Source organism: Trichosurus vulpecula, chromosome 1 (assembly GCF_011100635.1).
Source record: "Trichosurus vulpecula isolate mTriVul1 chromosome 1, mTriVul1.pri, whole genome shotgun sequence".
NCBI lineage: Eukaryota > Metazoa > Chordata > Mammalia > Diprotodontia > Phalangeridae > Trichosurus > Trichosurus vulpecula.
In genome coordinates, this window is record NC_050573.1 from 527,563,110 (window position 1) to 527,578,083 (window position 14,974).

The 14,974-nt window shown below is 44.3% G+C and overlaps 1 protein-coding gene across 1 annotated transcript in view; it reads right to left on the reverse strand.

Annotated features, from left to right (window-relative positions):
* LOC118830187 (cytochrome P450 3A24-like) overlaps nucleotides 1-5,964 on the reverse strand; it is a 64,615-nt gene extending 58,651 nt beyond the window's left edge. Inside the window, exon 1 of the mRNA XM_036737097.1 lies at nucleotides 5,894-5,964. Within this exon, the coding sequence (XP_036592992.1) occupies nucleotides 5,894-5,964 (71 nt within the window). The remainder of the gene's footprint in view (nucleotides 1-5,893) is intronic.
* Nucleotides 5,965-14,974: the final 9,010 nt, after the last annotated feature.

The window sequence follows — 14,974 nt, forward strand, 5'->3', positions numbered from 1 at the left end:
TTCCCAATTTCTCTAGCCCTTATCCCCAGTCCATAATTGCATATGATGACCCTGGGCAAGTCATTTAACCCTGTTTGCCACAGTTTCATCATCTGTAAAGTGAGCTAGAGAAGGAAATTAGAAACCATCCTGGTAACTTTGCCAAGAAAATCCCAAACGTGATCCTGAAGAGTTGGGCACAATTGAAAATTATTGAACAACAACATAAAACTGAACACCTTTAACAAACTTCTCCACCAAGAAAACACAAACCAGAAGTGGAGCCAAGATGGCAGAGTAAGAGCAGGAACTTATTTGGGCTCTCCCCGAAATCCCTCCAAACACCTGTAAAAAAAATAGCTCTAGACAAATTCTAGAGCTACAGAACCCAAAAAACGACAAAATGAAACAAGTCTCCAGCCCAAGACAGCCTGGAAGGTCGAAGGGAAGGGTCTAATGTACCGTAGTGGGAGCAGAGCATGGGCCGCGGCTGCACAAACTGGCAGGAGCAGACCAGGCAGAGCAGGCCTCAGGGCACTGAATCACTGGCAACTGAGGTGCTCTCCAGACTTCTCAACCCACAAGCAAATAAGACAGCTTCTCAGGTTAGTGGGAAAACTCTGTTGCACCTGGGTGAGAGAAGGACGTGGTCCAGCTCTAGCCCCTGGGCCCCAAAGGTGGCAGTGGCGGTGGCAGCAGCAATAGCAGCAAGTGCTTCCAGAGCCTCAGGCCCACAGACAGTGGGGGGATTAAGCTACTGATCAGAGTAGGAGTGCAGGAATCTCTTTGCTGGCACTGAGGCATGATTCTCTTACTTTGCCCTGCTTGGATCTGGGTCATAGTCGGGGTTGGTGGTCCTGGGGTGAGAAGGAGCACTGGTGTGGCAGGGCTTGTGGTGGCTATAGAGGGGGAGTCCTACCTGCAGTTCCAGGGCAAAAAAGAGTGCTTGGGGTCACTCAAAGAACAGAACACAGGCCAGAAGAGGAGTGAACATGTCTCCTTGGATCATACCACCTCAGAAGAACTGAAAATTTACAGGTGCCTAGAAGTAGCTCTGAAAACAGCTACACAAGATCCTTGAAGCTTAGGACAAAGCACTCTCCATTCTGGAAGCCCTCATACCTTGACGAAGAGTTCAAAAGTCAAATAATTGGCTGGGAAAATGAGCAGACAGCATGAAAAAAGTCAAGACTATAGAATCTTACTTTGGTGACATAGATCAAAATATACAACAAGAAGATGACAACAAAGTCAAAGATCCTGCATCAAAAGTCTCCAAGAAATATATGAATTGGTCACAGGCCATGGAAGAGCTCAAAAAGGATTTTGGAAAAAATAGGGAAGAGGAATGAGAGCATTGCAAGAAAATCATGAAAACCCAGTCAACAGCTTGCTAAAGGCAACCAAAAAATACTGAAGAAAATAACACCTTAAAAGTAGACTAACACAAATGGAAAAAGAGGCCCAAAAAGACAATGAGGAGAAGAATGCCTTGAAAGGCAAAATTAGCCAAATGGAAAAGGAGGTACAAAAGCTCACTGAAGAAAACAATTCCTTCAAAACTAGAATGGAGCAAGTGGAAGCTAATGACTTATGAGAAATCAAGAAATTATAAAACAGAACCAAAAGAATGAAAAAATAGAAGACAATGTGAAATGTCTCATTATAAAAACCACTGACCTGGAAAATAGATCCAGGAGAAATAATTTAAAAATTATTGGACTACCTGCAAGCCATGATCAAAAAAAGAGTCTAGACATCATTTATCAAGAAATTATCCAGAAAAACTACCTTGATATTCTAGAACCAGAGGGTAAAATAGAAATAGAAAGAATTCACCAATTGCCTCTTGAAAAAGATACCAAAAGGGAAACTCCTAGGAATATTGCAGCCAAATTACAGAGTTCCCAGGTCAAGGAGAAAATATTGCAAGCAGTCAGAAAGAAACAATTTGAGTATTGTGGAAACACAATGAGGATAACACAAGATCTAGCAGCTTCTACCTTAAGAGATCAAAGGGCTTAGAATATGATATTCTAGAGGCCAAAGGAACTGGGATTAAAACCAGGAATCACCTACCCAGAAAAACTGAGTATATAAGTTCAGGGGGAAAAAAATGAATATTCAATGAACTAGAGAACTTTCAAGAATCTTGATGAAAAGACCAGAGCTGAATAGAAAAATTGACTTTCAAAAACAAGAATCAAGAGAAGTATGAAAAGGTAAACAGGAAAGAGAAATCATAAGGGACTTATTATTTCCTACATGGAAAGATGATATTTGTAACTCATGGGACCTTTCTCAGTATTGGGGTAGTTGAAGGGAATATATGTGTATATGGACGCAAGGCACAAGGTGAGTTGAATACGAAAGGATGATATCTAAAAAATAAAATTAAGGAATGAGAGAGGAATATATTGGGAGAAGGAGAAAAGGAGAGATAGAATGGAGTAAATTATCCCACATAAAAGAGGCAAGAAAAAGCTGTTATAACGGAAGGGAAGAGGGGGAAGGTGAAAGGGCATGAGTTGAACCTTACTCTCATTGAATTTGGCTTAAGGAATAGCATACACACTCAATTGGACATCTTACCCTACAGGAAAGTAAGGGGGAAGGAGAGAAGGGGGGGATGATAGAAGGGAAGACAGATTTGGGGAGGGCGTAGTCAGCAGCAAACCCTTTTGAAAAGGGACAGGGTCAAAGGAGAAAATAGAATAAATGGGGGGGTGGGATAGGATGAAGAGAAATATAGTTGGTCTTTCACAACATGACTATTATGGAAGCATTTTGCATAATGGCACATGTATAACTTGTATTGAATGGCTTGCCTTCTGAAGGAGGGGGTGGAGGGGAGGGAAGAAGAGAGAGAATTTGGAACTCAAAGTTTTAAAAACGAATTTTAAAAATTGTTTTTACATGCAACTGGGAAATAAGATATACAGGCAATGGGGTATAGAAACCTATCTTGCCCTATAAGAAAGAAAGGGGGAAGAAGATGGGGTGGGTGATAAAAAGGAGGCCGAACTGGGGAAATGGGTAATCACAATGCATGCCATCTTGTGTGGGGGAGGGGAGGGATGGGGAGAAAATTTGTAACTCAAAATCTTGTGGAAATTAATCCTGAAAACTAAAAATAAATTAATTAATCTAGAAAAACAAAAACAAAAAAAAAAAAGAAAACACAAACCAATTTTTCTCTCCTTGCAATCCCATCCCAAATAGCCCTTGCTCAGCCCTCCATCTTCCCTATTTCTGCTTATGGCACCAACATTCTCACACACAATCGGGAAACCTTGGGCTTCTCTTCCCCCACCCCCACTACAACCCATCTATTCAAGCTCAATATTATTTAAATCCATCCCTTTTTCCATTCCCACTCTATTTCATTTTACATAGGAGAGAATTTCACCTAAATCCCTTTTCTTCTGTTGTCTCCCAGAGCTTCCTTCTGTATTTAACCTTGTTAAGAACACTTGGCTTAAAAGATCCAAAGTTAGAAAATGTATTTAATAAAGACTTGCTGGTTAGTTGATTCAAGGAATTTTACTTTTGTATTTGTATGTCCAGAGCCTAGCATAGTGTCTGGCACATGCTTATTAAATATTTCTCCATCGATTGACTGTGGCCCTGAGCAACTGCCTTCATCTCTCTCAGACTCAATTTCCTCATTTGTAAAATGGGAATAATCATACCTTCTGGTGTGCAATGGAGTTAGAGGAAATGATGAATGGGATAGCTCTGAAGTGTTATACAAGTGCCAGGCTTTTACTACTGCTACCTTTATTAATAAAGCCCTCCTCCTCTCATGTCTCACTGCGAAGATAGAGGTGACCCTTGGATTCTTGAAGGCTAAGTTAATGGAGATCAGCTTTGGCAATTCCTAGGAAGCTGGAAAAGCTGTGAGTCCAATCCTATAATGAAACCATCTGATTCTCAGGTTCCAGCCCAGACAAGTTGGAAGGAGTTCATCACAAAGTCGGCTGCAGGGGGACAACGTTTTTGGCCACTCTTGATTACCCTTTAATGTGCCAGAAAGAGGGTTATTGTGGGCAAGGAAAGCCCCACACTAATGAAATCACAGCTTGTTTAAATATTAAAGCATGAAGAGACATTGTTATTAACAGCATATGTTCTATCTGTCCCACAGCAAAGCAAATTCCCATAGGTTTTTACTAAATGATTAACAGAATTAAATAAGGTACTCAAAGACACTTGAATGGGGACTGCCTGCCCTCTCACTAAGGATCATAATTTTAGCTCAAACCTTACAAGTTATCTAGTCCAGCCCGTCTATTTTACCTCTCTGAAGCCCATAAATGACTTGACCAAGGTCACAGATTCAGGATTTGAACTTGGGTCCTCTGATTTCAAATCCAGGGTGCTCTCCACTAAGGCACCAATTTGCTTTAAGTTCTTTTCTTACAAAAACAAAACTGCAAGGTTGGTAGGACAAATATTATTACCATCCCTCTCTTACAGATGAAGAAACTGAGGCTCAGAGAACTAAAGCCACTTACCCAGTATCAGATCATCTGGTAATCTGAATTCAGTTCACCTGACTTCACCTAAATTTAATGACCTGACACCAAACCAGAGGCTCCCAAGTCCAGTTCCCAATTACCTATCAGGGGTGCCCCACTCTGCCCCTTAATCCTTCCTACTTGGCCTTCCACGAAAATACTTGGCCCATGATTAGACTTTTTTTTTCAAACGATCATTTATTCTAAATTTTGAGTTCCAAATTCTCTCCCTCATTCCAACCCCACCCCCACCCATTGAGAAGGCAAGCAATACGATACCCATCATACATATAAAATCATGCAAAACAATACAATATTAGCCATTTTATTAACCTTTAGACTTTGGACTCCTTATGAGCAAGGACTTTCTTTGTATTCTCAGCACCTGGCACAGTGCCTACTGCATAGTATATGCTTAATAATAATAATGCTTTTTAAATTGACTGGTGTCTTCCTCCCCACTAAGAAACTTTGAAGATAGACAGTTCACAAGTCCTACATGCTAAGGGTCCTTAGTTTTTAGGTGGTGACGACAGCATGGTTCAGTAGAGAGAGCACCAATTCTAAAACTAGAGGAGATGGATGCAAATCCAGCCTCTTGCCACTTATCACTTATCTGACCTTGGATAAGCCTTTAACCTTTCTGGCTTCAGTTTCCTCAGTGATAAAAAGAGAGCCAGACTAGACAACCGAAGGTCCCTTCCATCTCTAATGTAAGAAGAGGGCCCTGGACTTGGAGACAAAGAATATATGGCTTCACATCTGATCTAAGACATTTATAAGCTGTGTGGTCCAGGGCAAATCCTTGAACTTCTCTGGGCCTGTTTCCTCCCTGGTTAAAATGAGGGAGTTGGACTAGATAACTGAAGGTCCCTTTCATCTCTACTATAAGAACAGGACACTGGATCTGGAGGCAAGAATACATGGGTTCACATGTGATGTTGCCATGGACAAGTCTCTTAACCTCTCTGGGCTACAGTTTTCTCATCTGTAAAATGAGGGATTTGGAATCTATGACCCTTCCAGATCTAAATCTATGATCCCATGGGGTAAAAAGAGGAAAGAGAAAATACATGCTTGTTATGATGTAAATTCTCCTAGCTCTGTACTTCCTCATTCCTCTCTGTGAAAGAGAAATTGAGATTGTCTTCCTCTCTTTCCTTCTCTTCTACCCTCCATCCCTTCCTCCTTCGAAAATACTTCTCTCCTTGCAAAGAGATAATTCCCCAAAAGAGTACTAATCCTTGGGAGAGGCAGGAATCCTGATCCGTTCAGAGCACAATGTGCTCTCTCTCACAGGACAACAAATTCCCAGGGTAGCAATTGCTGGGTTTTGTCACTTTCTTAACCCAAACCCAAACCTTGGAACAGAAATAAAGGAAGACTAGACTTACAATATCAGCAGAGTGCCACAAGCCACTAGTAAAGTCCAGGTCTCCACGGATAGGTTGGTTAGGAAAGCCATGCCTCTGATTACTGACCCAGGCGCAGAAGCTTCTGCTGTTGCTGGGGAAGGAAGGCAGGTGTAAGCTAGAAATATTTGTCTATGGGTTTATCTGGTTTCTGCTGCTGGTCACATGGTGGCATCCCTGACACTTCCTGCATCTGTTTGTTGATTTCTCACAGCCTTTGCCTCCAAAAGGAAAGACAAGACAGCTTTCCTGTCTCTTTCAACAATCCGGCTAGCAGCTACTGTGGGGGTATAAGATTCACCCACAGCCAGCACCCAGAAAGCTGACAACAGCACAGGTTCTTCTGATCTGCTTAATTAAGGAAAGCAAGGTGAAGGGGTTGACAAGCTTACTTTTAATTCAGCATTCAAATATCATTCAGTTAGTTCAAGGGAAAAAGCCAGCACCCTGAACTTCAAAACAAAATGCAAACAAATTACAAACATCAACAGACAGACCTTGTCTGATTCAAATCCCAACACATAGTTACCAGAGTTCAACAAAGTCTCAGCATCTGGGTTTACAAGCTGGAGGGCTCCTTAGCTACAGCTGCCTGGAGTCTCCTCATCAACACCATCTCCAGAGCCCTGCACAAATAGCTCTGTCCTCCCTTCTTATAGGGCTTCAGACATCATCAAACATCATCTGAATCACCAGAGCTCAGGCTCTGGTGATTGGTTCTTGAGTTGGCACCTCCCCTTAGGACCCTGCAAGGTTCACATCCACATGGATTATGTTAACACCTAATGGGGTTTGGGCCTGGGGCTTAGCACCTAGTAAAGCTCACTGAGATAAATTGAGTCACTCAAAGAAAACAAAGGCCATTCTGGTTACACTCCACCCCTTATTCTAGGATACATAATCTAATCAGTCATGTATCCTAGAACATAAGTTGTGATCCAATTACAAAGGAAACTAAAATATATCATTCATAATAAAGCAAAATATATCATTCAGTCACATTCCCAAATATTGGCTTACAATTCAAATGTGACCCATCCCTAGGTCCCAGTAAGATAATTTCTTCAATCAATCATTCCCAAAATAATTGATAACTATTCAAATGTCCACCCCTAGGTCAAAGCAAGTTAATCCCTTAAGCTCATAAAGTGTCCAAATAAAGTGCTTCTTCAGCAGCACACTGCCATGGCAGGCTTTTTCCCAGTACCCTGAGGCACGGGCATGCTTTAGTTAGTAAAGTCCTAAAGCAAACAGACAAACAAATAGAGTTCTCTTGGGGATATCTCCTCCCCAAACTGCCATTGCAGGCTTCCACGTGGCACCCAAAGTCCCAATTTCAAAGAAAGAGTCCAAACAAAGTTCTTGTACGGTCTGCTCTCCCCATTAAATTCCAGTCCCGGGTTCCAAGCTCCGAGGGTCCACTGGGCAATAAAGCCAAAAGGTGGGGTCCCTGGGGGTCTGAGGCACTTCCCCCACCCCAACAAAAACCAATCCATGCCTCCCTCCTGGATCCCAAGCAGCTCAAGCTGAAGGCACCAAAAAGGCAGACTCACTGCCTTGCTGCAAAGTTTTCATCTTGCCCCAGGGCTGGACCTCAGGCTCCTGGGTTCCAACTCCAGCTGGCCTCACCCAGCTTCTTCTGGTATCCCGATGTATGTGGTTCCCCATCTTTGTGCTCACCTCACCAAAGTCAGCTGGAAAGCAGCAAACTCTCACCTTTCCAAAGTTCTCATGCAGGCAGTCTTCTGCTCTGTCTGGGTCAATATTTTGGCAGCTGCAGCCCACTTCTTTTTTCTCACCAGTCCCTCCTGCCAAATCTGTAGGAAGGCCATTCTCCAACTCTCCAAGGCCATTCTCCACTCCTGTTTCAAAACTCCATATACAATATAATCTCAAGACTTTCACCCTTCAGCACAGTCCTCCTGGGCCAGGCTTATCAGCTTAAGCCCTGGGAAGAAGGGATTATCTCCTGCTCTGGGCCCCTGGGAAACCACACCCAGCACTTCCACTGGCCTGTTCTCCTTCAGGATTTTGTTGCTCCTGAGGCTGCACAGAACCATAGGCACTCCAAGTACAAAGAGCAATCCAAAAACTGGGAAACATTCAACCAACCCAGTACCCCAACACAAAATGCTTCCTTGTTAAAGCCAGATCCTGCCAACTACGCCATTTGTTTCAACAATCCCGCTACCAGCTTCTGTGGGGATATAAGATTCACCCACAGCCAGCACCCAGAAAGCTGACAACAGCACAGGTTCTTCTGATCTGCTTAATTAAGGGAAGCAAGGTGAAGGGGTTGACAAGCTTACTTTTAATTCAGCATCCAAATATCATTCAGTTAGTTCAGGGGAAAAAGCCAGCACCCTGAACTTCAAAACAAAATGCATACAACTTACAAACATCAACAGATAGACTTTGTCTGATTCAAATCCCAACATAGTTACTAGAGTTCAACAAAGTCTCAGCATCCGGGTTTACAAGTTGGAAGGCTCCTTAGCTACACCTGCCCAGAGTCTGCTCATCAACACCATCTCCAGAGCCCTGCACAAATGGCTCTGTCCTCCCTTCTTATAGGGCTTCAGACATCATCAAACATCATCTGAATCACCAGAGCTCAGGCTCTGGTGATTGGTTCTTGAGTTGGCCCCTCCCCTTAGGACCCTGTGAGGTTCACATCCACATGGATTACATTAACACCTAATGGGGTTTGGCCCGGGGCTTTACACTCAAAGAAAACAAAGGCCATTCTGGTTACACTGTCTCAAACCAGGGCTGGTAGATTTAGCAGTGGAAGTGACTTCAGAGGTCGGTTTCAAGTTATTGGTCAGCAACAAGCCTAGGTCAGGCAACTTGTCCAAAGTTACATGGATAGAAAGCAGCAAAGGTAGGATTTGAGTCCCTGGTCCTCTCACTACAAATCCCAGATTCTTTCTACTGCATCCTAAAACTTTAGCTTGTTTTCCTTTGGAAGCCCTACCTTAACTCCAATAACCCTGGAATTCCCCTTGTTTGCCTTTCAGAAGATGTAGAACCAGTTCCCTTAAAACCCCTCCTCCCTCTACACTGTCCCTAGAATGTCTGTCTGCTCCTAAAATTACAGACCAGACCAGCCTGCAGAGGACCTCAAGGACCTCAGGGCCAGTCAGTGGGGTTTCTAAATGTAACCCACAGAGATAGAACAGTAAGTACCTTGGAAGACACAAGGTGGTGACTACTGCTAGCAAAATATGGTCTCTGGGTTTTGAGGTTAGTCACTCAGGAGCCAAAGGTTGAAAAGAAAGGCTGAGTGTGTGTACATTTACTCTTTTTATTTTTGCAATAATGCAAAATTTTAAATAAAGAAGCCAATTTTTAAAGTGAAGACTTAATAGTAATACTTACAGTTGTAGTCACCAAATGCATATGATACACTGGCTGTGATATAAAGAAGAGTTTTTTGTTTCTCTTTTTTTCATGCAAAATATTTCTGTACTAGCCATGTCACAGAACTAAACAGAAACCAAAAACCTAGAAAAGTAGAGAAAATTTAAAAGTGTGCTTCAGTATGCATTTCAAGTTCACCAGTTCTCTCATTGAAAGTAGATAAAATTTTTCTTTGTGTATCCTTTGTCTTGGATCATGCCTTGATCAGAGTAGTTAAGTCTTTCATAGTTTATTATCCTTACAATATTGTGGTTCCCATGTATAATGTTCTCTTCATTCTGTTCACTTCACTCAGCATCAGTTCATATAAGGCTTAACAACAAGAACCCAGGTTTTTCTGAAACCATCGTGTTCGCCATGTCTTATAGCACAATAGTATTTTAGCACTATAACATGCCACAATTTGTTCAGCCACTCCCCAATTGATGGGCATCCTGTTCAGTTGTAGGCTGTCTTCTACACATGAGACCCTTGCTCCCTAGGTTACTCTCACCATCCATTGTCTTTGTTCTTATTTATAGGCAGCTTAAATGGAGTTAGAGGAAATCACAAAACTGTGCTGACTGGGTACACTACAAACGTGTTCTCCATAATCTCAACTGGACCCTAACTAAAACAATACAATCCTTATGCACCTCCCTAATGATTTCACTACCCCAATCACCACAATGACTTTTCCAAGCTTTTCATTCCTCCTCAGACCTCCTATCACTTCCACCTTCTCCTCACCTTCTCGGTCTAGAACCTTATCCTATGCTTCTTCAAAGAAAACTGAAGCTATTCGGGAGAATTCTCTCTTCTCCCTTTCTCATTTCACATCACTCTGATGTCTTCCTCCTGTATTTTCCTCTTCTCCCCTATCTCACAGGAAGATGTGGCTTTTTCCTAGCTAATGAAAACCTTGATCCTATTTTATCCCTTCTCCAGATGACTTGCTCTCTTCTAATCTCTCTCAGTCTCTGTCTCTGGCTCTATCTCTCTGTCTGTCTCTGTGTCTGTCTGTCTGTCTCTCTCTCTCTCTCTTTGTCTCTCCAATTGCTCCCTATTGGCTCCTTTCCAGCTGCCTAGAAACATGCTTATGCTCCCCATCTTTTAAAAAAATCCTAACTTTATCACACCAGTCCCACTCCCATCATATATGTCTACTTCTTTTCATGTCTTAAGTCCTTGAGGAACCTATTACTGTAGCTTTCACCTCCTTTGCTCTTACTGTCTTCTAAACTCTTGCTAATTTGGTTTCTGATCCCATCATTCATCAAAACTTTCCTCTTCAAAGTTACCATTGTTCTGTTAATTGCCCATCTTTTGGCCTATTCTAAATCCCAATCTTCCTTGAGCTCTCTGCAGTACTTGAAACTGTTGATTACTCTTTTTTCTTGGATACTCTATCCTTTCCAGGTTTTCTGTTAACCATGTTTTCTCTTGGGTTCTCCTCTTACCTGTCTCATTACTCTTTCTCAGTCTCCTTTGCTGGATCTTCCTCCAGGTCAAAGCCACTAATTGGTGCTTTACCTCCATGGCTTTGTCCTGGGCTCCTCTTTTCTACTCCCTCTTATACTATCTCATTTCACGATTTCACACTCTTGCTGGCCTCCAGGGCCATCTCCAGTCTTTCTGATCTATATATCTTGCCACTGGACTCAGATGGTTCTGAAGGAGAGAATGAAGCTGGTGACTTTGCACAGCCTCCCTCACTTAAAGTCATGGCATCACCTTTCTGATGTCATGGTCCTCTTAGAAAATGAAAGTCAAATCATAACTTGTGAGTAATAGTAGCTGCCTCAGTGGGGACCCAATTGGCTAGTTCCAATTGGATGATCCAGTTCTCTTCCTTCTGAAGAGGTTTTTGTAAAGGATGATTGTAAGGGAACCACAGGTTTCTAGGGTTGACTGCCGCGGCCCCAAAATACCTACACGCCGGGTCCTGCCGAAAGAATTCAACTCAATCCTTCTCAGCCAAGGGAAAAGAGAAAGTTTATTAGGGATTCACCATAATGGGCTGTCTTAAGAAATCCCCCCCCTTTGTGACGCCTGTTTCCACAAGCGGGCCAGATTCAACCTACTGAATTAGATTGAATCTGAGCACCTTCATGGAGGCAAGATGGAGATTATATACACAAAGATTGTAGGAGGCATTGAGGGGTGGTCTGGGGTAATTGGAGGAGGGGTTTAGGGAGGGTCTTGAGGGGAAGTCTAAGGATGACCAGGTGAGGTCAGAGTTCAAGAACCAAGAGAATGGAATTAAGGGCAGGAAGTTCCTGAAGGAATGTCAAAGGTTGGGAAGTAACTGAAGGCATTCATATCTAAAGTAACAATAGAGGGAGAGATTTGAGCCTAATGATAATGTGAGGCTTGTGGCCTTAGGGGAAGGCCAGATCTAGTTGGAAGATTCAAGGGGGCTCCCAGAGACTGTATTCCAGATTCAAGGGGGTTCCCAGAGACTGTGCCCTCATCATTCCCCCCTCAAACAAATAGGACCCAAATTCTTTTGGGGTCAGGGACGAAGGTCTCAGCTTCTGAAACTGCTTCCTGCTGGCAAAGGGTGTAGATCTGTTCCCGGCTCGATGGGTCCAGTTCAAGGGGTGCACAGTCATCTGGAAGTTGATGGCTTGGAGCCTGGAGGAGACAAACCTGGCAAAGAGGTTAAGCAAACAACCAAACAGACAGTATAGGATTATAGAGAAAGGACAATTTCCCTGGAGGTTATTAAAGATGATTATTTCATACCTAGCTCCCCTAATCACTTGTTCTGTGTACCACACTGCTTCGGGGTTCATGAGTGTGTAGCACATCCAAACTAGGTCGGGGATATCTAAGAGCAAGATTTGATGTTTGTTGAGCCTGTGCTTAGCCAGGCACTGGTGGCCTTCTGCTTCCATGGTGCTCTGGCAAGTCAGAGCTTCTAGGGGCTGGTCTGCTAGAGGCTTAAAAGCTTCCTCAGTTGGAATGGCTGTAGCAGCCAGAGAATCTAATTGTTTTGGAAAACAGGGGTCAGATCCTAAGGACTGGATTAGGATTCCCAAAGCCTGTCCTCTCCTTTCATCAGCAGAGTGAGTGAAAGGTTTTTCTAGATTAGGTAAAGCTAATGCTGGAGTGATGGTCAGTTTAGTTTTCAAAACTAAAGTCCCAAAAGCTTGTGCTGGGTGGGGGGCCCCACTCTAGAGGGAGTGAGTCAGGGACTTGAGTGGCAATTAATGGTTGCAGTCCCTCCCAAGCCTTGGGCTTAATTGGATATTGAAGGCAATGGAGGGGAACTATGGCTGGGGTGGCAGAAGTAGCTTGCCCAGGAATTCCCTGATCCCAAACAATAGGCTCAACCCTCTCCCACACCTCTGAGGGAACATGGGGAGGTCTGGAAAACAGAGGGAAAAGGGAGTTATGAGGTTTAACTAGAGAAAATTGGCTTCCCAATTTCACCATCAGGTCCCTTCCCAACAAGGGGGCAGGGCCAGAGAAGGAGTGTTCAGACAACAGATCCTTGATGCCCATGACCTGATGGGTCGAGGGGCATGTGGGGCCAGAGCAATTAGTTAAAACAAGAGAACATAGCTGTGATAAAGTGGGTAACCTTACCTTCTGCCTCGATTTCGCCCAGGGCTCCGTAAGAGAGATGGAGAAAGTGGGAGCACTACCAAGCCCCAGGCTTTCCCCTCCTTCCGAGTCTTGAGAAGACTGGAGGAGAGGGTACTGGGAGGAGGCTCTATCACTTTTCTAACTTCGGGGACAATCCTTCCTCCAACGTCCCTCCTGGTTACATGCTGGTCACAGTCCTGGAGGCCTGGATCCTGGAGGGTTCTTCCAGGGGGGCGCCCTAGAGGGGCACTCCTTGGACCAGTGACCCTCCTTGTGGCATCTAAAGCAGGTTTCCCAACTGCCCGAGCCAATGGGCTTCCAAGGGGGATCCCTGGAGGGGCACTCCTTGGGTCTTTTCCTGGCCATGGCAGCAGCCAAGAATTGAGCATGTTCTCTGTCTCTAGCTCTTTCCCTGCATTTTCTTTCATCTGCTGCAACTAGGTCTCTATTGCTGAAGACTCCAAAGGCCGTCTCCAGCAATTGGACCTGAGGTGTTTGGGGTCCCATTGCCAATTTCTGCAGTTTCCTCCTAATATCTGGGGCAGACTGATTAATGAAATACATGTTAACTATTGCCGCCCCTTCAATAGAATCAGGATCCAAATTTGTATATTTCTTAATAGCTTCTACTAGCCGGGCCTGGAAAAGAGCAGGGTTTTCCTTTTCTCCCTGAGTAACTTCCCTGATTTTTTGAAAATTTATTTGCTTTTGAAATGCAGTTCTTAGGCCTTTTAACAGGCAAATTACTGTATGGTCTCTCTTTCCTCTATCTTCTCTCTTTTGGTAATCCCATCCTGGGTCACTATTGGGAACAGCAGCTGTTCCTGAGGAGTATTTTACGGGGTCATTGCTAGCCAAATGATTCCCAAATTTTGGGGCATGTTCCCATATTCTCCTCTTCTCCTCAGTGGTACAGCAGGTAGAGAAAAGGATATGCAAATCACACCAAGAAAGTTCAAACTGCGGGGACAGATCCCTAAAACCCTCAATAAACTTAGTGGGATCTTCTGAGTATCTCCTCAGTTTTTCTTTAATTTGGATGAGATCTGAAATGGAGAATGGAACATGCACTCTCCTTGTCCCAGCAGGGGAGGCAGGCGTTTCCCTCAGGGGAAAAAGCCTTGAAGGCGATGTGGGACCTGGAGCTTGGGGAGGGATATAGGAAGTCCCGCTTCTGGTGAGGGAGAGGCTGGGAGCTGCCGGCTGACCCAGATTAGACTGCAAGGCCAGGGCATCTGCCTGGCAAGGGAGATCAGCTAGTACCTGAGGAGGGGTAGGGGTCAGAGAGGGAGATAGCAAAGAGACCTGAGTGGGAGCCACCTCAGAGAGAGGGGCCAAGGGAGGACGTACTGCCTTGGGGGCAGGGCCCGAGACTGGAACCTGAGTAGGGGTCCCTTCAGGGGAAGGGGCCACAGAAGGAGGCACCTCAACAAGACCCTTGGCTGGGACCTGAGCAGGGGTCGCCAGGGGGGGTGGGGCCATGGGAGGAGATGCAGGGCAGGAGATTTGGACCGTGAAGGAGGCAGGGAGAGAGAAGGGTTGCACTACAGGAAACCAAGAGAAAGAGGGGATGGCCATGGAAGGGGGAGCACAGGAAACAAGGGTGCTCCAGGGAGGTTGGGGAGCAGGAGGAGGGGCTGGGGCTGAAGCCCTGGGGGCTATAAGGAGGGGGTTACCCAAAATGTCCTGTTGACCCCCATTGCTCCTTTGTCGCGGGGCTCTAGCTATGAGCATCTTACAATCTTTTCTGAGAACGGGGTTCCGAGAGAGCTCCACGAAGGTCATTATGTAAGGAATTTCTGTCCATTTTCTTTCTCGCTGACAATATAATTCTAACTGTAAAAGAGTATTATATTGTAAAGTCCCAAAAACAGGCCAATCTTCATGGCTCTAGGCGATATTGTGGTCAAGAAGTATTGCAAAGGTATACCAGCTTTTTCCTTTAAAGTTCTTTAGAGAACTTAATTTTTTTCCAATTTTGTAAAAGACAGCCTAAGGGTAAATTTGGGGGATTGAGGAGAATTGACCCATTGTGAGCCCAGGGGGCTGGAAGTCCCTTCCTCTGCA